General features: G+C 41.5%; 1 protein-coding gene across 7 annotated transcripts in view; it reads right to left on the bottom strand.

Annotated features, from left to right (window-relative positions):
* The window catches only part of NAV2 (neuron navigator 2), a 395,640-nt gene that overhangs the window by 153,001 nt on the left and 218,469 nt on the right, over positions 1-24,170 (bottom strand). For all 7 annotated transcript variants that reach the window (XM_032187594.1, XM_032187595.1, XM_032187590.1 and 4 more), the window contains 2 exons: positions 12,676-12,793; positions 6,235-6,287 (listed from right to left, as the gene is read on the bottom strand). In XM_032187594.1, the coding sequence (XP_032043485.1) occupies positions 6,235-6,287; positions 12,676-12,793 (171 nt within the window). The remainder of the gene's footprint in view (positions 1-6,234; positions 6,288-12,675; positions 12,794-24,170) is intronic.

The following is a 24,170-nucleotide window of genomic DNA, read 5'->3' as shown; positions in this document are numbered from 1 at the left end:
GACACGCAAAAGCCTGACTCTGTTGTCTTTACAGAGGAGGGGAAGGAAGGAGCGCCATGCAAGGTTCCCAGCAGGGAGGAAATGCCTCCTCTATAGAGGAAAAACTGTACTTTAGGTTCATACATGGTAAAAAACAACACAGGAAGCTTAGGGAAAATGCAGTGCTCCACACTCCTAACTTGCACGTTTGGCCACGTGCCTCCACAAGCAGCTCTAGGAGAGAAGCTGCTGTCTGCCGCTGGGCAGGCTGGCACAGCTCCAGCTGATGTCTTCCTTTCAAACTAACATTCAGCCACAAGGAAAAACGCTGCAGGTCAGGGCCAAAAGACACCCGCTTGTCACTAGTAAAATGCAACAGATTAAACCTGTAAACACACGCTGACCATAAGGCACAAACTCCCCAAGTAAAGCCAGGCAAACAGCAGACACAAACATTTCCCTTTATTACGTTTTCAAATCAACCTTGGAGAAGCATTACTTGAAAATACACGGCTATATTTAACGGCAGGGATGTGTTTCCAAAAAATCCTACAGCAGGAATTTGCAGAGGGGGAAAAAAAATGCCTGTGATGCTTCTGATCCTTCCTGAGGAGCTGCTGCCCTGATTTAGCAGCGCATTCCCGGCCAGCAGGCTGTGGGGACCGAGTGGCCGGGCAGCCAGGTTTCTACCCCAGTGAGCTGCAGGGCTTTGGGGCAGCGCCCTCACACAGTTACTGTGGCTGGCTGCGGCAAATTTTGGACAATGCTGCTGCTATCAACTTGCCTTTATTCAGAGGAGCAGGCTGGAGAGGATGCCAGGTCTGGAAGATCAAAGAATAACGCGCCAGGCGTCCCCTTCTGAAAAGGAGGTTTCTAAAACTGACAATAATAATTTCCTCGAGAAAAATACAGATGACTAAGAATATTTTAGCTGCATTTGTTGCAGCAGTTGTTTATAGCTATTTGTACAAAAAGCACCAGCTCACCCACCTAGAGGAAATTATACACACAGGGAGCTGCTCAAGCAAGGCAGACAGTTTCAGCTCACAGTACTCCTGCCAACCAGCTCATTCAGGTGTATTCAGGTGCACCCATTACATATAGGCTGCATCACACCACCATTCATATTTGTTATTTCCATTCATTAAACCATCCATTAAGAACACAAATATGTACAGCATACACCATACACCCATTATCATAAAGATTTCAGCATCTGTCATGAAAAGAGGGAAGCAGTTTTGTGCTTTCTTTTAAAAAAAAGTGAACCTGGCACAGATCACATGGAGGAGACAAGTGAACAAATTGACTCTAGCAATGAAATTAAAACTTCCTGCACTGCACGCTTATAAACAGGGGCCCCGCCAGGCTGAGGAGTTCTCATACAGGCTGCTGTTTGGCTTGGGATGTCCAAAACACACTGCAGAACAGCTCTTTTTCACGATACAAGTAATCAGTCAAAAACTAAACTAGCAGTCAAATTGCCATCACTGGAGTGATGTTACCTTGCAAAAAGGAACGTATTGAAAATAAGGGTCTTCATCTTAAATTTCTTAAAGTCCTTGGGAAGAATAGGAGGCTCTGGCCCACATTGCAGTACAGGACTCTTCACATTTGCAAGACAGCAGCAGAAAGACTGAGCATTTTACTAGTGCAACTTGATGTCTGCATCAGAAAGGAATGGTTCTGCAAAAGCTTCTGGTCAAGACACACACAGAAAACCCCTCCTCTGTTACTTGATAACACAGATACTTACATACATACACAAAGCGATCATCCTTAAAAATAATAAAGCCCTACCACAAACCGACATGAAAACCACAGTTATTTCCTACCCTATTTATAGGAAGGAACTGTGGTGTTGGTTCACCCTATATTCATGCCTGTTTGTCCAAATTCTTGCCTTCTTGGGTGTCCCACAACTTCCCCAGGCTTTGCATGAAACCATGAAAGAGTTTCTCTATCCACCTACAGATTCCCCCATTCTTCTCCCTCCAGCATGACAGCTTTGCTATCACTCAACTCCTTCAAGCTCCAGTAGTACGGGTAACACCCTATCACTTCTCCCATTAAAAAACTTTTATTTTCTCATCAGCCTTTTCTCGTTCTTTTTTTTTTCTTAAATAATACAGGTATCTCTTTCTACTACTACATTCAATATTTCTTAGTTTTATATTCAGGATGAAAAAAAAAAAAAAAAACAAACAACTCTACCTTCCCTACAAGAAAAATTGCTGCTGTTTTTATCTTTTCTTCCAGTCCCACCTTCAGTTGTCTCCTATGCTTGCCAACATACCTCTCCACTTCCAAGCCTCTCCTCTCTGCTATGTCTTCCAGTCCACATTCTAAAAATTAGCTTTCTTTAGTCAGCACTCTCCCCAGTCTCTTCTATTTTAGCTGATACAGATCTTTTTCTTTTACCTTGCTCTCCACAGATCTCAGATCTTTCAAATGTCTTGTATCGTTTCATCTTTCCTGTTACCTCATCTGTTATGATTTATCACTTCTATGTAGCAGGTAACACAACTACCTCTCTCTCCCTCTCCTTGCAGTGCTAAGCAAGAAGTACACATTAATACTGAGGATAATAATGTGCTCAGTTATCACGCTGTGCTAAAGGAATTGCAGTGAAACTTCTTTCAAAAGCTGCAACCATTTTACAAAACGCATGTCCTCCCTGGGAGAACACAGCACCTACAGAGCAGGATTTCTGCAGGCTCCCATTAAAGCCAGACTTGGTATCTGTGTAAAAGAAATCCCTTACATACTCTACCTGTTTGCTGATAAAGTAATTATGATAAAGTATAAAAAAATAGTATAAAAAGTGTATTAAAAATGAAGTATAAGAAGAGTATATAAAAGTACCCCAAACATATCGATGTTATTGATAAAACAAGAATCATTTTTACAAATTGAAGTGATAGGAACCCCTTGGTAATAGCACTCACTGAGGTACTCACATGAATAGGAATTATCTGCACTACCTACAAGGGAAGGTAGCATGCAGCATCTCCTACATTGCCCTAATACTGCAGGATGTCAAACGTTGAGCTCAAATACCATCCCAAAACAAGACGCAAACTGACTGTTAGAAAGGAAAACTTCCCTGCTTTTCTGTAACCAAACATTAACAAAGATACAGCCCTACTCCCGCTTATTGACCTCAGGCTTTTTTCGGAAGTGGGTAGGAGAGGAAACCAGCCTTGTTTTACCCTCCCTCCCTCAGTTCTCAAAAACTACGCCAATATTTTCTTGTGTTTCGTTCCAAAAACCTAAATACAATTCTGCTGATCATCTCCAAATTTTCTTGGCCCCAGAGCCTACGCTCCATGCTACTACATCCTCCATTAACCACAAGACTTTCTGCATGCCAGCTGGAACTAATCACCCCAATTACAGGCTTTTGTTTAGAGAAGCATCCACAGTACAAAAATATAGGGGTTTGAAAGGAAAAAAAAGTTCTTTTGCAGAGGAAAAGATATAGAACTGACTATAAGTGATTATATATTGGAAACAGCCAACTCTTATCTGGAGCAAAAGAAGACAGAGATGCTCTCGAGAACAGAGAAACCCAGACAAGAGGAGAACAGGGGAGAGGTTCTCACCTAGGGGGCTTTTCACGGAGTCAGTGGGGGCCTTTGCCATGTCATTTCTGGCACTGGGGTGAGGCTGATAGACACCGAGGGTCCCAAATGGTTCCGCAGCACTGAACTTAATCTGACAAGGCTTAGCAGCACTGCCTTCGAGCCTGACAGACCCGAACTGTATCTAATGCTCAATCTGGGCAAATCTGTATGATGCTTTCCAACATTGTGTAGCAACGGGAACAGCGATGCAAGGAGACCTGCTCTGGCTCCGGGTTCAGCTCTCTAAGGTTTGGTGGGCTTTGCTGGCTTAGGATCACACCACACGGAAGCAAATCCCCTCGTGTTCACACACTCCTAAGGGCTGGGGCAGGCACAGATCCGCTCCAGCTTTCCAGGCTGACACATCTGGCCACACCTGAGCCAGCTCTTCTTAATTCATCTCTCACGTCTCTCTGCCCATGGCATGGCGAGCCTACAAAGCAGGTCGCTGCCCAAGGGGAAAAGATGATGGCAGGAGGCTTCCTGTTAAGCTGTGCTTTATTTCTATTAATCAGCATAGTGTCATTTATGGTGCCTTTATTTATTCATTTCATCTACTCCACTGTGATGCCCAGCTTACAGATGCTACAATGTAGATACGGGTTTGAAAATGATTCATTTTAAGAAGTATGACTAGACATCACCTCTGTACAGAAGTATCAGACACACACGAAACAGGGCCCACACTCTGGAAGATGGCTGTTCAGGCACGTGAGCTATATTAAGAGGAAAAGTGCCCTGAAATGCTAAGGATGAAGACTGCTATGCCTAATAAGCAGTGTAATGTACACATTGTCCCCAGAATGCAGGAAACCTGGAAAAGGGTCACCTCCTTAAACGCCACCAGCAACTGTGTGAGCACAACCTCCATGAAGAAACTTCTGTTCTTGCCTCAATATTCTTCATTGTGAGATGCTACACAGCTCAGCAAACACGCACGCTCCTGCAAAAGCAAGCTATATGCATAATCCCTGCTTTTATGTGAGGAAAACCACTGGGGATGCCTGGCTATGACTAATGGGCTCGGTCTCACGAGCAGGGTGACATAGAACGGCCAGCCCTACTCACCCCACCCTCCTGAACCAGGGACCGGAACAAAATTAGAGCCTTGGAGGAGGAAGTGCAGAGCAAACACTTCTTGCCAACGCTCTTCATAACTCCTGACGCAGCACACACCCTCTGCATGCTTTTATATCCAGATCTGTCTTCTAAAAGCAACCTACAGCGTGCATCAGGCTATAAAACAGAACAATGTTGTTCCTTTATGGAGAATAGTGACTTTAAGCAACTTGGCTACGACTTTATGGGCTCTGTTTTATACTCCAGTCCTCAATGAAATTCAGTTCTTACAATGCATTTGTGGAACATTATAGTAATTGTCAAAATTTCCTCAATTATTTATGCTCCAGACAGCTGCTGTGGATACAGCAAGAATAGCAACCAGTCTCTTCAAAGCAGTAAAAAGTAGCAGCGATAAATCTTTCAGATGGCTTTCTTTTTAAAGGAGTGCTTGCTCCGTGGGTTTGAGCAAGATTGATAACTTCCAAGAAAAAACAAAAAGCCCAAACAGAAGAGCGGAACGCAGCGTTGCTCCTGACTTCAGATAGCAAGCTCTTGTCAAATCTTTAATCTTACTTGCTCAGCTACGTGAGTAGCTGTACTCAAGTTACGGTCTGGGAGGTGGGGACAGTTGGGAAGAGAGCCATAAAAATGAAAAACATTAACATAGCTTCATAGACTGAAAAAATGCTCTGGTGTCCCAAAGCGAGCATTTACAATGCAAACGGGAGATTTTAGAATATTTATTGTGAAATGAGTTTTTTTTTCCTCAAGATACACAATAACCTTCTTTCAAATGACAAATTTGAAACCCTCCTGCCTAAGAGGCATTGTAAAAATCAGTTACTTACTACTTACTTGCTTAGTAAAGTTATGCCTATAATTTTAGTTTCACTGATACTCAAGGCGAACATACTCTCAAGGTACTATACGCTTTTAAGGTTATTGTACTAGCTTTTTTTTTTTTTCCATTCAAACGTTATTTACAAGCAAGACACAAACCTAGATCTTTTACAAATCAAAACTCATCAGTCAGAAACAACTTACATAAAAAAGACCTTGTAGTTTGCAATTTGACTTCCCCCCCCCCCCCATTTAGTGTGTTCTGCTAATCTATTTTGTTCCTTTTCAAAGAACGTAGAAACTCTTAATCCAACTTTAAAATAAAACTCTACTTTTACAATACTATTGTCTACATGTATCAAGGACCAACATTTTAGTTTTGTATATTCCTCTTTAGCTATGTGATATTTCAGAAATATAAAAGAGAATCATAGAATGGTTTGTAACAGAAGGGACCTTAAAGATCATCTGATTTCAACCCCCAGTAAAGTACCGATAACAATATCCACTATAAGTATATGCCAGACGATTAGGCCTATTTCAAAGCCTGTACAGGAGAGTGGGACAAAGACTTGTAGCATTCATGTTCTTCAGATTATACATGAACTTCAACTACTGTGAGAAACTAGTTCAGAATTGTTATTAGAAGTCCCAAGCATTGAAGTGGTAAAAGCTTACTCAATACTAAGCCACATACATGCAAACAACAAACCACTTTACTACTTACCATTTGCGATCTATTTTTTGGGCATCCATTGATGTCTTCAATCTTTTCATTTGCTGAAAAATCAAAAATAAAAATAAAAAATAAAGCACAAACTATACCAAGGACATCATACCAATCAATTGCAGAGCATTTGCTGCTTGCTAAGTAAAGGGGTTTAAGGTTGTAGTTGTCCAATCAAAGCAAATGTGTGAAATACTGAGACCCATCTAAAAAAGCAGCTGGAGTTTTCTAGTGGGTCATGCCTCCAGAGACAGCTGGAGCCAGAAAACAACTGGTCTGGCAACATCTTGTACACTGACGGGTAGCTCCTTTACACTACAAAAAAGATTTAATCTCTGGAAACTGAATCACTGCTGGGTGGAAAAGTGCATGCTACATATGTGGAGATGCTTGCTTGTCAATTGACGTGCTCTGTAGAGTTGAAGTTTAGATAGAAAAATTATGATCGAGTCTAATTTATTTATTTTTTTAAAAAGCTGAAATCACAAGACTACTTTTGAAGCGTCTTAACCATGGCTCACCTGGAACACAATTGCAGAAAAATACATAGTTTTAATCTTTAAAGTCTCGAGAGAAATAAGCTGCGGAGGTGTCTAAATGTTTGCCTTCATTCTGTTTGCTCAGTTTCACCTTTCAGTATTGGGCCCTGAAATGGTTTCTGTGCTCGACTGAAGAACCAGTTATAATCAAAGCCCTGTTTCCCATAGTTTTTTCTCTGTGTTAAAAGCAGGCTTTCCTCTCCCATTTGATGAATTGAACGGAGTTGTCTCCCATTACCCCGTACGTTACAAGATATGTTTTTCTACCTAATGTCTATCGTCAGGACCTCAGTCAGAACTCCATCTAATTTTATGTTTCTTCAGCTAGGAATATCAAATAGGGCACAGTATTCCAACAGCAGTCATAAAAATGTCAAGCAAGGAGCTAGCAAAACTTCTTTACTCTTAGTTTTTATACACCAAGGTGTCACAGTACATCTTTATGTCACAGTAATGCATTAGGAATTGATGCTAATATGAAAAAGGTTGCAGATAAAGTTGTTGTACTGTTTCCCAGGATAGCTTATCGGCCTCTACACACAAAGAACATGCATTTATTTCAAGAACAGATTCAGTTTTATGGAAATAAAAATGTTTTCTTTGTATTCTGTTTACAGATCTTGTGCTTCCATCTTTTAATATTTACTGTCTCTTGGTTTTGAACTAGGCAATATATCAACTGTATTTATAATAATCATTAATTCCAAAAACTGATAGCAGATGAGTTTGATAAGATCTTATTCATATAATTTTTCACTGTTTGTAATTATTACTTGAAAGGAGACAAATGAAGTTCTGAATGAGCTTCTCTCTTGTTTGGGCAGAGATATCCCTAATAACCCAGGTAAATTTATCTATCTTCCTTTAAATACAACAGCTTTTTCCCCAGTTCTCTATAACTTCCAAAATGGTATGTAATTTATCTTAAACCCATGTTAGCAAACTATAGTTAATTATCAGCCTCTTTTTTAAGCTATTGTGTGCAAACTACTCAGACTCACCTATCTGAAAGTATCTAAATGTTGAGAATTTCTTTCCAAAATTCTCACGTGAGCCTGCAGGTTTTTGGACACCAGCTGCTAATTCTTCATTCATTCTGAATTAGGTATCAATTCGCTTTACATTGTTGTCCTTACCTACGACAGGTGATATAATATGTAGGTGACCACAGAGAGTAAGTGGGAATCAGAATAGTGACCACAACTGGAATTTCTGCTCCAATTTACCTTCTCCATTTGGTGCCATTTCTGCCTCCCCTCAGCAAGTCACGTTCCCGTGTGCAGGCTCATGCCCTACCATTTCTCCTCCTTACCCACTCCCACCTCACCTACGGCTCTTGGTTTCTCCTTTCACTAAGTTGTAGCAATTATTGCCTCTTCCCTGCTGGTACAAGTGCTATGGAAAAGCAGGTGTAATAGAGAGCAACCAGCAAGACTGGCAGTGGGGCTCAACTCTAACTCGAGCCTCTATTTACACGAAGCAGGGCAAGAAGTCAGAGATTCATACTAGGCTGGGTAAATGCATCCAAGTGGCCCGTGGGCATTTTGCTGGAGTCTGCTTAATTCAACAGAAAATCATTTTGATGCTCCCATTCCTTTTCTGTAAGCAGGAGCCCACCTCTGACCCTTTTACCTGGCTGCAAGGAATAGCACTGACAGCAACCATTACATAATTTGCTTTTCTTGTGGAGAAGGTTGGAAAGCAAGAGGTATCAGTGAATGAGTTTCCCTAAATAACACAGTGTGGTGTGCTCATGGGCAGCGTGATGGCACAGTTCATAGCATAAGTCACTGAATGCTGCAGGATCTTGGAAAAGCGTCAAGTTTCACAGCTGCAAAAGCACAGCATTCTGGCTGAGATAAATGGGCAACTCCTACAGCTTCTGTTTCTCAGGGCCATGTAGAAATACTACACCAGTTAGCATGAACTGGAAGTTGCAAGCAATCATAAAGGCTTTGAATTGTATCTTAACCCTGAGCAAGATGAAAATTCATAACCACAGATGTGTGAAATGCTGGTGATTTTTTTCCAAACTGACTGCAAGTCTGGGGAACTTACACCCCCCCACACCAGCCCTTCTTCTTTGAAATCCTTTCTCTCTCCCTCCAGTGGGCATTTCTTTCCAGCGCATGTTCTCCATCGCCTGTTTGGTTACAAGGAGTTCAAAATTAGCATTCTTCACTACAGGTTTAGCACCAGTGCAGGTCCTACAGAAGTTGGTCTACAACAAGGTCCAGGTTTGCTTCAGCAATGGAAATAACCAAAAATAGCGCATCCTACACAGACCATGTGCTCTGTATTGGCTTTGGCTTGACAAGGGTTAATGTGACTATGAGCCAGATAAGATGGCTAGCAGGACCACAGTAACACTTATGCCATGACTGTGGAAGCATATGGAAGTGCATGCAAACAGAACACAAGGAGTACTCTTTGTCCAGTACCAGTATTGCCTTGAGGGCATATTCATGCTACCCGCTTTTCTGTAGCACTTTGCTTTCATAAAACCAGAGCTATTTGGTTGTGTGGATACAGCGAATTTGGGTTCAGCTGGTTTTAAGTATTTTCAGATTTTTCCCATTTATACACGGATTGAGGGTTGTGCTAAGCCAGACTGAAGAAACCAGCTGTACTCTGTAATAAAGGCAGCAATGAGTGGCATTTGGCTTTCACTAACAGGGTCGGAATCAAAGCATGGCAAATAATTGGGTTTATGCGTTTTGATAGAAGGCATACTATGAAGCCACAAGCCGAAAGTGTATGAAAACAAAAGTGAAAAGGAACCTCTGGCATTAAAAGTACCCAAGAAGTATTTAAATCTATTGGCCAGTTTCCCATTTATGTAGCTACGGATAAACACCCCTGTTGGAAAAAAAAAATCTTCAGCAAATGACACTTCAAATGCATGAAAAATTACGATAAGAAATCAGAATTATTTCATTAAGCACTCCATAGAACTAAATTGGATTTAATCACTCATAAAAAAAAAAAAAACAAACACACACTTCATAATAATGAATTAAGCTTTCTGTTATGACCTTAGAAGCTCTTCTCCGTTATTCACTATTCCAGGTGTATGCTTAGACATTAGATTACTTTTTCTTGAATGCCTGAACGAATGCTGTGCAATGTACATCCTACGTCTGCTCATTTTGGCCTGAAGCTTTTAACTGAATGGTGACTCAAACATTTGTAAAACGAACTTTTGTATAATGTGCCACCCAAAATATGACTAAAGTTACCACTAGGAATCACTGCTAAACCGATCCCAAGATTCTGGTTTGAAATACAAACCTATACGCTTCCCCTGCAAAGGTAATAGTACAATTTTCACATCTGCACACAAAAGCTACTCTGAGATAACCCATAGTATGTGTTTGAAGTGGGATACTTAGCTGGAGTAATGGGAAAAATACTAGTGGACTGGGTTAGAGTTTAATTTCAGCATCAATTTGAATTCCTGAAAATTGAAGGATCTCAGAGGGAACCAACTGACAATGTATATCACCAATTTCAGATCATGCTCAGACCCAGTGTACCTGCACTCACGAATTTATATATATAGCTACTAGGTTTATATGGTATTACAAAGGCATTGATTACTTACATATTCTGTTATAGACTCATAATTTTTGAACCAAAGTAAACCAGAATGCTGCAAATACATTTCAATTGACTTGCAAATAGAATAAACTGTCACCATATAATGCTTTTGTATTATCACCAGCACTTTTTAAGTCTAAAGATCATATCCTCTTAAATCAAATGCAGTGATGTTTGGTTTCACATCTTTTTAGATTTAATCCTTGACTGGATTCTAAAGTTAAAGAACTACCAAAGTATTATTAATTACAAAATTTCTTTTTGTAAATATACAGCCATTTCACTATAGAAAGGTGAGCAGAAAGGATTGCAATCATTGTGTCTGCACAGTCATCAACTCTATTGAATCTTGATTAAAAATTAAAATTAAAAAAAAAAAATGCTTACTCTTGACAGTTTGAGAACTGAAATGTCAAGATTCAACATCTGCAACATAAATCTCAGATGGTGAACACAAGAAAAGATGTGTAATGAATACCTGAACTAATTTTGATAAGTTTAGATAATCTCCAGACACTACACTCACATCACTCACATGACAGAAAGGAGCATCTTCATAGCTACTTTTACCCGTAAGAAAGCATGGCAAAAAAAATGAAAAATGTCTCTTACACTGCCTAGCAAAGCTTTCTTAGGATGTAGTCTTGATTGTCAGTAAAAAAAAAAAAAAAATAAGAAAAAAAGAAGCTTTTATCTTGCAGGCTACAGTTAAAGCTACTTCTATGTGTGAAAATTATCACCATCTCTGTGACAATGAGATGCAGCGTGCCTAAGGCCATACACATCAGAAACAAATGATTTTCTCTTCACTGCTAATTTGGAGGATTCAACTGAGTATGTTTAAATAGGAACTTTCTTTCATATGCAAAACTTTATTTAAAAATAAAATCCTGCAGCAAGTACTTTAACTTTTTTTTTTTTTTTTTTTTAAAAAAAAAAAAAAACCTACGTCCTGCAGACTTAATGTTAAGTATGAGCCAAAAGGTAATGGCTCAGAATAGCTAAAAAATATAAAGGTGAATCCAAGCAAAATAAAGTAAGCAACAATTTTACTGATTATTTTAGAGGGCATAAATCGATTTCTGTAAGTTTTCACAAGTCAATACTCAGAAATATCTTGTACAACCAGGTCCACATTTTGATGGTGGCATTGTTACACTCGTGTTCTCATGCAAAATTTTTCTACAACAGTGTTCACACGAGGTAGCTAGATATTTATGAAGCGAACGGAGACGTAACTGCTGCTTGACAGGTCTGTAGAATGTTAAGATCTGATGTTGCTCTGTAACATAGAGAGATGAAATCTTTTTTGATGTATTCCAGTATAGCTCTAGCGGTGCTACTGGAACGATGCCTCACGATTTCATCAGGGAACAGTGTTTACATATTTGTACCTTAAATCAGGGAACTAGCTCGTTTACAGCATCTCAAACCCACATAAATATGCATGCACTGATGTCTTGTTACTTCACTGCTGTCTTCTTCATTTGCATCTCAAATCTGTCAGTTTGCTTCTAACAATAGTCGTCCTAATTCCCATTAGCAGGCTTTCTGATTCCATCAATCTCCATTGGCCCATGCATGTGTTTTGTGGCATCCCAGATACCAGATGGATGAGCCTCTGAAGGAACTAATGAAGGATCCAGGCCCAAGGGAAGAAGGAGACTATGCAGCTTTACACGGGGCCAATGCAGAAAATTGTTTAAAACCTTCATTATCCACTAATATTACTGCAAACCGAGGGAACTCGAGGCTTGGCAGAATTTAGCCTGCATTTGAGATTTGACCTGATGATAAATCATCTTCCTCATCAGAAAATTCGCTATGAAATATTTCATTGTTCTTCCACACGAAAATCATACCTCTTCTTTCCTAGCTGCATGCAGGGATTTTCCAAATCCAACTAGGAGTTGCAACATAGCAGGCAAGTATCACTGTGAACTATGTTCAGACCAATCCCAAAACAGTATCAGTAACAGGGATAGTGAAGTCTAACAGCATCCTAGCAAAATAAATAAATACCTTATCGGTTGCCTTTTTAAAATTCAGCTGTACAGAGGGATATTACTGTGTCAGGAGATCTTATCAGCAACGTCAAGTATTTTTCCACTATTCTTTATGACAAGGCTTTATCAAATTAATTAGCAAAGTCTCTGAAAGAAAATTACCAAATAATGGCATGCAGTTTAAGGGTTCCCCCCCCCCCCACCCTGCACTGTGTTTATGTAGTAGATAAGACAGTCAATTTCTGAGCAGGCTGGTACAAAAAGATACGTGGTACAAAGAGAGGAAAGTCACTCACCTACAACCTGGATTATTTCAGCTAATAAGACTCCATCGGTCACATCTTGCTGTAGATCTTTAATCAATCTCTTGTGGCCAGATTTTGCTAGATAGTGATTAGCCCAATCCGTATAGATCTGTTAGGAGGAAAATAAACAAACAAAAAGAATTTGTTAGTCATAACATCAACCTTAAAAATCACAGCTCTTTGTTTGTCTCTATCCAAGAGGCTGCTTTGAAAGAACTGCTTTTTTGCCGTTTGAAACAAGTCAACACCATTAAAATTCAAGGCATTGTGCAGATCAAGTATTCAGCTTACTATAGCAGGGCTTTTCCTATTCAGAAATCTGACATCAAAGCTCACGTAAGACTATAGTAAACTTCCCAACATGCTACAGCCCGAATGGATCATCAGAGACAGTGAACTAAATCTTCCACAGCGGTAACCTTAGCTTCCTATCAGCAGCTTTGACGTTCATTCTTCGTATCTGTTTTTGAGAGATTTTGAAGATTCTTTTCCAACAACCGCTTCTGGTACATATTAACCACGCAGCATTTCGATTTTGAGCAAACTCCATTGCTGTACTACCTGACAAGCCTTTAAAGGTCTTTAAATCTACCAACCTTTACCAACCTTAAGTTCCATCTCACGGGTTAAATAGGCCTATTAAATTGGTTTTAATCTCTCGTGCCAACATCTAACTGTTGGGGTTTATTTTAAGATGTATTATCTGAAAAGTAAGCAAACAAAGCAGTCAAGCCAAAATCTGTCTTTAATCTGCATCAAGTGCAGCTCACCACATGCTAGCGCAGCGTAGCCACGATCACCAGAGAGCTTATAAAATCTTTTCCTGCCAGGTTATCAAAAAGGAGTAGGTAAAATACTCAACTAGGAATTCCTGGTGGTTAAGAACTAAATATCATTTCTTAGTATAACACAGAATTTAAGGGAAGATTTTTCTCTATGAACTATTTCTACTCCAAAGAAATGAAGAAAACCCACTAAATATCAAGATCTTACCTTTAAATATAAGGACATATTAAGGTTGCCCCCCTATTCTTATGAGTCCCTAGTGTATTAGAAATGCAGGCGCCCCAATTCAGTCATCGGAAAGTAGAAGTGCCACCCGTGTGGCCGCTGTCAGCCCACCACAGGCCCTACAAAACCACCAGGAACTGGGCTGGGGTTGGATGGTTCATTTGTTTTGTTTTGTCTCAAACCTTCAAGCATTCTGCTACTGACAAAGGCCTCACACAGGTGGGTGAAACTCTGACCTAGAGGCAAGTGTCTTTAGGACAGTATTTAGCACACTTTTGGGGCCAGAAATTGCATCATGGTCATGAACACAGCTCCCACAGGCTTTTCTAGCACTGCGCTCCAAGGGCTGTAACTTCATGCTCCTCTTGCACTTGTTGGTTCAACGTTAGTATGAACTGAAGAGCAGATGTTTTGACTAGTTATTATTTAGTTAGAGTCTTCCCTTTTAATTGTATTAATCTGTAAAACACTGCTGACAACAGCACAAGTCATTCACAATCTGAAACGTACACCCTTCTTTTTCTCCATTTACCCTCTGTTTCCACCTTTAGATCAGCAGGATGTGCCTACCCTATGCCATCAGTGTCATGATCTTGAGAAGAAAGCCACGCTGGAACACCTCAATGAACAAACAGAGCTAGAAGACACCTCAGTGAACAACATTGCAATGAAATAAATGCCAAGTACATGTGAGTGATTTCCCTAGCTGACTGAGGGGAAAAAAAAAAAAAAAAAAAAAAAAAAAAAACACCCACAAACAAAGCTTCACCCAAAGCAGACATTGTGTTCCCTAGCTTCTTTTACAAGAAAACATTTTCTATAACAGGAAGATGATTGTAAAAGGTCTAACGACTCTGAAGAACTAGGATCACCTGTGCCTACTTTCCTGCCTCCCAGAGCGGCTCACTTACTCCCAAAAAGATGGGAGGAATCGGGTCTGGGGCTACCCGAAGCCAGCAGGCAGCAGCATGGCCCTGGGCTCCCCACCACAACAGGGCAGCCATCACCGTCACAGCTCCACCAAGGCCTTCAAGTGGATACAACACCATGACTTGGTGAACCAGTTGAAAGCTGGGTCATTTCAGACCACCACGTAAGCAGGACAGTGCTTGGTCGGGCGGCTCCTGACACCACAGCACCAGCGCAGCTTGACGTGCCGGCGGGCCGGCACCACAGAACGGCCATTTCATGGCCGCTTCCAAGCGGGCCGGCACCACAGAACGGCCATTTCACGGCCGCCTCCAAGCGGGCCTGTCCTTGCTGCGTTGAGGGATGCTAGGCCTTATGTTCACACCCCACAGATACCCATGAGTTCAGCAAAGAGCCTGGCTCCAAAATGAGCCCTCCTGGTGACAGAGGAAAAGTGAAATCCCCCCCGAACACAGCCCTGTAGCACAGCCAAACTCCTGCTGTTGGCACGTTTTTTCCTCTGCTCCAGTGTATGATGAAGGCAGTTAGTGCTTGCTAGCAGAGCTGTGAGCAAAGCTTGTATGGCAGTTATCAAATATTATATTGAACACATCAACAAACACCAGCACAGGGAAAATACTTTTTTCTGGGCTGTCTAAGGTAATAGAACATAATTTCATTCAACCACAGTTGATTAGCAAAGCCTTTTTCAGGAAAATCATCATCTTAATAAATCTGCACGAGCCTTGAAAGCTCTATTATACCACATTACTCTGCAATATGCATAGCATTCACTTTTTTTTTTTTTTAAGCTGTCAGGGCTATGTATTTACAAGCTCTGAAGCATTCTTACCAATGCAGAATTATCAATGCTTATTGTAGTAGCTCTTCATGGTCACTGCTCATTTTTATGGCATATATTAAGCTAATTATGGAAACTTTCCAGGATGTTTTCAAAAACTGTTTGTTGCAAGTCTTTGTAATATATTACACAAATACGATTCCTAATGTTTCTTTTCCTTTTCCATACAAACAAGTTTAAAAAAAACACACACACACAAAACACGTACAATGGCTGCTATTTCTAGACACATGAAAAATGTTTCAAAGCACATAATGTTTTCAAATGTTCAAAAACAGGCAAATAATTGGGAAAACAATAATAAAAGAACTGGGAAAACACTGCTGAGGAACTTTCCATTCATATATGCCTATCTCCGCATGTGAATTTGGAGTGTTCCTCAGTACTTTCAGTAAACAGATTTCAGAGGTGTGGATACACAAAAAAAAAAGTAACTTTAACAGTCACCTAATTAAAAAATACTAAAGCCTGCAGTTCGACATATTTGACCAACAACCTACAATTCCAACTAGTCAGATACTGCTTATATTGGTATGGGTTTTTAAATCTTTTTGGCGATTTCACACAGTATTGAAATATATATATATATATATATATATATATATATATATATATATATATATATATCCTTGGAGACAGCTTCATTATTTTAGTTAGGAAAAAAGAAGGGAACAACATGATCTGGGCATTACCACCACAGCAGGTCTTTGTGTCTGAGCCTAGTCAGCTTAATGTTTAACTGGGGTCTAAGTTCTGGCTTTTGTTAATGGTGGACTCAGCTGTTTGGTAGGTTTTTTCTCTGCAGTCTATGATCTTAGGAATTCAATTATCTGGAAAGAAATTAAAAACAAATGTGATTTTTTTTTTTAATCCATCAGGTTTGACTTGAGTGTTCCAGGTGACCACCGATTCCAGCAGGTTTGAATTAAGTGCATTACAGGTAAATATTGATTTTGGAAATATTTGGTACGTTATGAGTCACGGCTACAACATTACTGCACAAAGCGAGCAGGATTTTAAGAAAAAAAAAAAAAAGCACAAAAGCTTTTAAAAGTTGTCTGTAAAGAAAAAGGACATAAGATCGATAAGCCTTCAATCAACAAGACCACTGCAGTCCCCCCTCTCCCCTTTCGTTATGGTTATTCCTGCATGTTGCAGACAGAAGAGGGAGAGAGGGATGCATGGTGGAAAGAGCAGTGGAGTGTTCCAAGGTTCCAGCTGGGAGACCCCTGCACTCAGTGTCACCTCAGGCCTCACTGCTGCCTGCACTCGGAGGCCAGGAGAAGGGAGAAGTGCCTCCGGCACATACTTGACAGTGAAAAGCAAAAATCCTGATGATTCTGTCTACCTGCAAGTAATACGCATGCTCTTCTTAAGCTTGAAAGAAACACCCCAAAAGCCAATACATGCACATTTCCTTGCTAGCTGTAGCAGTCTGAAGTCAAAGCCAGGACACTGATCACTATGAGAGCAATGAACCTGGCAGGACTCTTCAGAGATCACCGTTGAGACCCAATATCCATGCAGCTGCAGTTGGATTCAGGTGATGGGCAGCCACATTTACCCCAGGGTATCCTCTAAACAGAGCTGAGACCTGCATGGGAATGCAAGAGCCACCCCATGGAGTTTGCTTTCTTGCTGGTATTTTCAAGCGTGTTTGTTACAAAAGGAAAGGGTTCACACAGAACTACTTAAAAGGAATTTCTCTCTTCTATACAAGTAAAAAGTTATGCTATTCATTCATTTTCAGCAATAATTTCTGATCAGAATAAAAGCTCAAGTACATCTTCGAAACTTTAGTTCCTCCCCACCATGCTAGTTCTTAACTAATCAGACCAACTGTTTGTTTTGTTCCTATCATGAATCAGACTCATGGATGTTTGATAACAACTGAACAGTATCTTTTCGACAGCGTACACCCCAACTAGAATAGATCAAGGCTTTTTTCAGTGTTAAGCAGCAGGGTCAGTCACACCAACCAACTCCAGCAGGACCCAGGTTACAGTGTGGCTCCTGTGCTGCTGCTAACCCAAAAACCCTACCAGCTGATGTTGAAAGGGGGGAAAAAATCCCTAAAAATAGACACTAATAACTAGCTGCCAGTTAGTATCTAACATGACACCATGAAGACACCACCATTTAACTCAAGTGCTGCAACTTCCCAGTTATCCTCAGCTACTGGGAACAGAGCTTCAGCGAACTGAGGTCTTGGTTCCCACCACACTGGGAAGAAGGGGGTCATTTTTTTTTTTCTTTTTAGTGGAACTGAATGATTAATTCTACTCACATGTGCAAGTGTTTGTTGGAACAGCTTTAAGTTATTAGGCAGTTTGTGGGAGGTATTCCACTGCATATTACACTTTACTGGACACTCACATACATTAACTACCCCTGGAAATTAAATAGAGAAATGGGCAATTTAAACAAACACCACCGGGGCTATTTATTTCCCCCTCTTTAAATCCTGATTCCCAGCTGGGCAGAGCTATTCTCATGCATATAACTACTATTCAAAAGCAATGGGCTGGCTCACTGCGCACACAGCTAAGCATGTGTGTGAATTTTAGCATGCTTGCCAGTCTTTCCAGTAACAGACCCTCGGAGGGCCAGCACTTCAGGGCATGCACTGCTTTCTCTGCGAGCTGGTGTTAAGCAAATCCGATGTGGATCCTGAACAAGCAATACGTTTTAAACTGCCTCGCCTGCATGATACTGGCTCTTAATCTACTGCATATTTTGCTGTGTTTAGTACAAAAAAAGGAGAAAATGGGTTATTTACCTTCCTTTCACCGTTGCACATTTCCAGGCCTGGCACAGAAGGCACACGAGCATGGAGGTTTCCCAACACCACCGCATTTTGGCGCTGGCCAGCCCAGCCCCGGGTGATGCGTGGCAGGTGATAGCTGGGCTGCAGCGGGCTCTGCTCGCAGCGCTCCCCTGCTCTCCACGCCACCCCTGCCGGGGGCAGCCAAGCAGGTGGCCACCCGCTCAGTGCCCCCTCGCCAAGCTCTTTAAATCACGAGCAGAAAGGAGATCTGCAACACCAACACTTGCAACAAGTCCTGCGCGTAGCCCGAAGCGAGACGGCGCTGGTTGCTGAGCTATCAGCGAAACCCAATCCAAGCTGTATTCGGCTGCAGTGCGGATACCCGCTTGGTCCCAGGCCAACAAAATGTGACTGACCCCATAACAAGAGAAACAAACGCACCATTTTATCAACGTTTGCTACCGTCATCTCGAGTGCACACCCAGTTATTTTCCAATACCACAGCTCTCACAGACATGAAATAACCCCATTTCCATCTACTGTCACACACAAAAAGCAATAGAAAAGGGCTTATCTGGAAAGGTGATAAATTTGTACTCCGAGGAGAAACCACTGAAATCTTAAGAAGCTGCAGAAGAAAGGGAAAAATCACTTCTGAGGCTGAAGTTAGAGCACTGCTCAACAGCACCGCTGCTGTGATTAAGGAGCCAGGATCTGCTTACTGTTTTATAATGGTCACAGGAAAATTTACTTCTCCCACGAGCAGGGACCTGAAAGGTCATACTGGTTACTGGCATATTTAACATCGACGGGTACCGCTGGAGTCCAGCTTGCTGTTCCTTCTCAAGTGGTCCACAGCTAAATGATGATATACCCGGGGGCACGTGAAGCTCGGATGGTTAATTTTAGCCGAAGTCACGCACGCACTGTGGTCAGGTTTCTGCCACAGCCACGTTCCACTGCGTTAGCAGCTCCCCCGCCGGCAGCTCCTCGCTTACCGCCCCGCTCTGCCCGACACCGCTCCCTCCTGGCCCTGCTTCCTCCAACTCAGGGAGCTTCAGGGGTTGAAATACATTTCAGACAGGTTCAATATATTTTTATACATGCTAAGTTTCTCTTTAATAACGAAGCAGCAAACTAAGTTTAGCTGGCCTTCTGCATTAGACTCTGGAGGCATTTGCAGCTTCTTAAGATTTCAATTACTAAAAAAAATCATGTTTTGATTTTTTTTAAGCACAATCAGAAGAAGCTTTCCACCCAGCAGAGAGACAACCCCTTTACCTAAATGCTCCCAGTGTCTGTACACTGGCACTTTGAACCAACTCCAAAATGCTGCACTCCACCCCTGCTTGTACCAGGCCAAAAAAAAAAAAACAACACAGATGCATCTTTTTTGATATTTGGAGCACTCACAGTATTGCTCAAGCACTTTAGGGCTTTATCAATCGCAAATGCAAGCCGTAAAATACAAGGCTCAATTAGACTTAAGGTGGACACCTGCAAAACCTGCCTACGTTGCTGGTCAGGGACTGGTGCATACACCAGAGATCCCAAAGCATGCAAATCACCCCATATATCATGAACTGACCACGTTGCTGGTGTTCTTTAGAAGCAGAGAATTGGCCTTTGTACACTGCCCCGCTCATTTTTTCTTTTTAATATATTAAAAAAAACACACACGTTGCAAATGTTGACAAGGTGCAAAGCAAGGAGTGCTTCAGCTCCCCTCTTGCCGAGCTGAAGGACAGCTGTCCAACGCTTTAGCTGTTTGTTCTTCAAGAGGCACACTTCTGACAGAATAAAACCTCTGTGTGTCTTTGAACCGCTTCAGGAAAAGCAAATAACTTCGTAGCCACGCTGTCTCCACACCACCTCTCGCCTCCAGCAAAGGCCACTCTCTGCCCCCAGCAGTTTTTGTTTGATTTGGGTAGGGGGGGAAGAATAGCCCTCCAGGTGCACTGCCAAAGAAACGCACCACTTTGCACCAGGTACCGTGCCTCTGATGTGCCGGGGGAATGCTTGACTGAGCTACGAGCAATAATTTAGCATTTTGCAACAGGCACGGCACGGTGAGAAGGGAGGTTAGCGCCAGCAAGAAGGCCCGCTGAGGGAGGACATCTCACTTCAGGCAGCTGCAGTCTTAAATACACACTGCTGCTCTGTGCAGCTGGTGCTACAGTACTCAGCATGGTCCGTTCCCAAATCCCAATCTCATTTTGGCATGCCTGGTTTATGACAGCTAGGAAGTTCTTCTGAAATTGTCTAACCAAGATGGACTGATTTTCTCTATTCAGAAAAAGTGTAAAAAGTAACCAGTTGTTCCAAACAACAGTTTCATTTGGATTATTTTTTTGTTGTTGTTTATTCTGTTTGTTTGTTGTTTTTTTAAACCCAGGCTCACAAAACCTGTCTAACTTCAGCAGCATCTCCTCTGGGCAGGCAGCCGAACTGTTACTGCTGCGCTGGACTCTGAGAAAGGGAGGTAAGGAGATTATCAGACTCTGAAGAGGGCTGGAAATTAAGCCTGATTTGCCACGTAGCAAGCATCTCGAGCACAAACTCATTCCCACAGTCCATTTTCTCCTGATTACTTTTCAAAAAAGAATTTATCAGGATTAATTAACAAAACATTAATTAATTGTTACCAAAACCAATGCTCACAGTTATGAATCAACTCCAAATGAAATTGGTCCCACAGGCACATAACTAACCCATTTCAACTTTTAGCAATGTGTGAAGATTAAAGTTAACAAAAGCGATCCCAATAGCGAGGACAGAAACATTACAAAGACTTCTCTTAATTAATTAGTAACAAAAGCAATTTGCTGTGGGGACTATGCAACTACAAAAATTGGCCTTTGTCTGACCCTTGTGACCAAATCCCACTCTTCTTTTAGCCAGGAAGGACAGGACAGCGTTCCCTTTCGGTCTGGTTCATGCTTCACCAAGCAGGCTCAGTTGGTACCCACACTTGGAAGTTGTCCTCCTACCCGGGGACAGGCTGGCTGATGCCTCTCACCACAATCCATCACCTGCGCCGCTCTCATTCTGTAAAATGTTTAGTTCAGCGTCCAAAACTTGTTCTGAAAGGCAATGCTTCTGCAGTTGGCAAAGCTGCTGGAAGCTGGTGCGAGGCAGTGCTCTCTCTAACTTGGAAGGACGCAAAGCAAGAGGTAACCAACAGATGGGTGAAAAAGCAGTGCAGCTGCACGGAGTTGGGCTCAGGCTGTGAGAAGAGCGCAGAGGCTGCAGACACCATCAATTTTGAAGCATGATATGTTCCCTGTCTGCCTGGCCATGGATTCGCTATTATGTTTGTACCTCAAAATCAGAGGGAGAAGAATAATTAAAAAAAAAAAGATATATTCCATTCCTGCCTGAACCAAGAGAAAGAAAGAGCTTATGCTGTCCAAAGGAAAAAAAAAAAAAAAAAGACGACAATACCTTAACAAAGATGAAAAAAAAAGTATAATGCAATTTCTCAGCATCTATGTCTCTGTCAATAGGGGGAAGAGCAAGCAAGCAAGGTCATACTAGGAAAACAGAAAGTATCCCTGGCCAAGAATGTAAATCCACTGTAACATATATATCAGCTTTTAAGCCATCTTATTAAAGCTTCACAAAATGTAGACAGTCAGAGCTGAGATCTGTGTGTTTCTGCAACAATACGTATTTTACCACACTGAATTATAACAAAATAAGGCTCTTGCCTTTCTTTTCCTCGCCCCATCCCCACCCCCAAATTTAAGAAGTCCAGCAACCAATAACACCCACGCAAAATAAATGCAAAATCTGGAGATGGAAGGAACAAATGAAAGAGAAAAGAGGATCCAAACTTCAGGAAGCACTTCACCACACACTTACTTCAAGCCTGTACCTGAGCCTTAATTGAGAAAACTTAATACACATTTAACTTTTCTGGACAGGAATGCTGTACTGAAATGGATCATTAGAAAATTAAGTATTAATTCCAGAATTTCTGAAGATTATTAATGGCAACGGGAAGAATAAGAAGGCCAATTATCTTTCTAAATTTTTCTCGTGATGTCTTCTACTAATGCTTCTATTTCCAGTGCTCTTCCATCACTCCTGCTCTCGGGCACTGTCAGAAGTGGGACAGTTGGCTAGACAAATCTTAGGTGTGACCTACTTTTGAAAGGCCTCCTTTTATTTTAAGCTGCATTTTTAACACAGTGAAAAATACTCTGTGACAGCAGAGCATTAATTTGTGTGGCGAAGACTGGCTCCCAGAGACGCACAACAAGACGAAGGATCTCAGAAGGGTTCGGCATCCCAATTAGAGCCTGATTACAAGAGCTCAGTTCCCATTTAACCATCAAAATAAACAGCCAAGTTTTCAGAAGACTTCAGGCACTTCTTAAAAACCTCAACTAATATTAGATTTACAGCATTTTAAAACCTGATCACCTTTCAATAGGGAAGAGGGAAGAAGAAACGCATACATCTATGTGTTTGGGTAGGCAGGCAGATGGGGACGCACACCCTAAACATTTTGGCAATGAGATCTAGAGATAGCATGCTTGCATTTGGAAATATTAACAGCCACTTATCCATAGGTGGCAGCATTTCAGTTTTGTAACGTCCTTTACTATACTGCTACACGTACCAGGTATGTGGCTCCAGCCAAAACCTTCCCGCGTACCCAGTGATCCTACGGCTTTGCCATATTTTACACAGAAGAATATGGTGGTCTGCATAAATTGTTCCTGCTAAGAGGTTACCAAATCACACACGTTTTTTTCTCTTCCCCCAAACAACAACAAAAAAATAAAGTGCTGAATTAATTTCCACAAACATAATAAAGCTAACGTAATCATCTTGCAGTTGGCCATCTGTTTCACAGATATAAATCTAACTGCATCTTCTCCTGACTGCTAACTTCCTAAATTCAATTCCCTCTGATGACCCTGCTTTCAGCTTAGTTCCTCCTGCCTCCATTTAGAGGGCTTAGAGTGTTTTCTATAAAATGATCTATATGCCACTTATATAGTTAGAAGGCAATTGGCAGGGTTTGAAGCTGCACATTTGGCACCAGATCAAAATAAAATGTGCAGAGAAGGTCAGTGTGCCGATGTACGATGCACACACACCACGGGAAATGTGGGAACAGAGGAAAAAGGTTCTCAAGTACAAAGGTTACAGTGAAAACTGATTAGTTCCCTTTTTTCCACCACAGTCTGTGTCATTAAAACAGAGACTTCTACAATCACCATTCATGTATTTGTGTATTTATGAAGAATTTAAGAAATTCCCCTCCTACGAGGAAATGGCTAACCTCTGCTAGCAATTATAGTTTAAGGCTGCATAAGAGGATGAGCATCTTCACCCCTAAAGGACGTTTACAGATCTGCTTGCCAAGCCCCCTGTTATTCATCCCCTGTCTCAGGGATGAGGAACGATCGTCTACACAACACAGCAGAGATTCTGCTGCTTCTTTCGGCGCTGACCTACTGCACCACGGGAGGGGGAGCCGACTTCCAGCCCAGCAGCCAGCACGGGGCACTGCTGGAGGCAGGATGCTAGCTGCAGTAGACCTTTGGCCAAATCTGCTGCTGCAAATCCCAGCTCCTAATTAGAGAGGTTCACTGAAGCGACACCAGCCCATGCTTTCATTGATCTGGTGATTGAAATCAACGCTCTAGGGTTTTGGTAAAATTTCTGATACTGAACCTCTAACACAGCCTTCTACAATAGATCGTTCTTTTAAAAGAGATTCAGTCTAGCAAAATTTACAACAGGCTAGTGATTAATAATTAAAGACAACATTTTAGTGCTGATTGAGACATGAAAGTAAAGGCTCCATCCCCATGAGCACAGGAGGCAGAGCCATCTCTGCAGGAGAGCTTCCTCGCATAGCTAGCAGCTACCTGAAGGCCGCCTGCACCTTCCTAAAAATCGTTTGAACAAACAAAGTCA

The sequence above is a fragment of the Aythya fuligula genome, chromosome 5, assembly GCF_009819795.1.
Source record: "Aythya fuligula isolate bAytFul2 chromosome 5, bAytFul2.pri, whole genome shotgun sequence".
NCBI classification, from domain to species: Eukaryota; Metazoa; Chordata; class Aves; order Anseriformes; family Anatidae; genus Aythya; species Aythya fuligula.
Note: the sequence above shows the minus strand (reverse complement) of the source record. Positions and strands in the feature narration are given on the sequence as shown.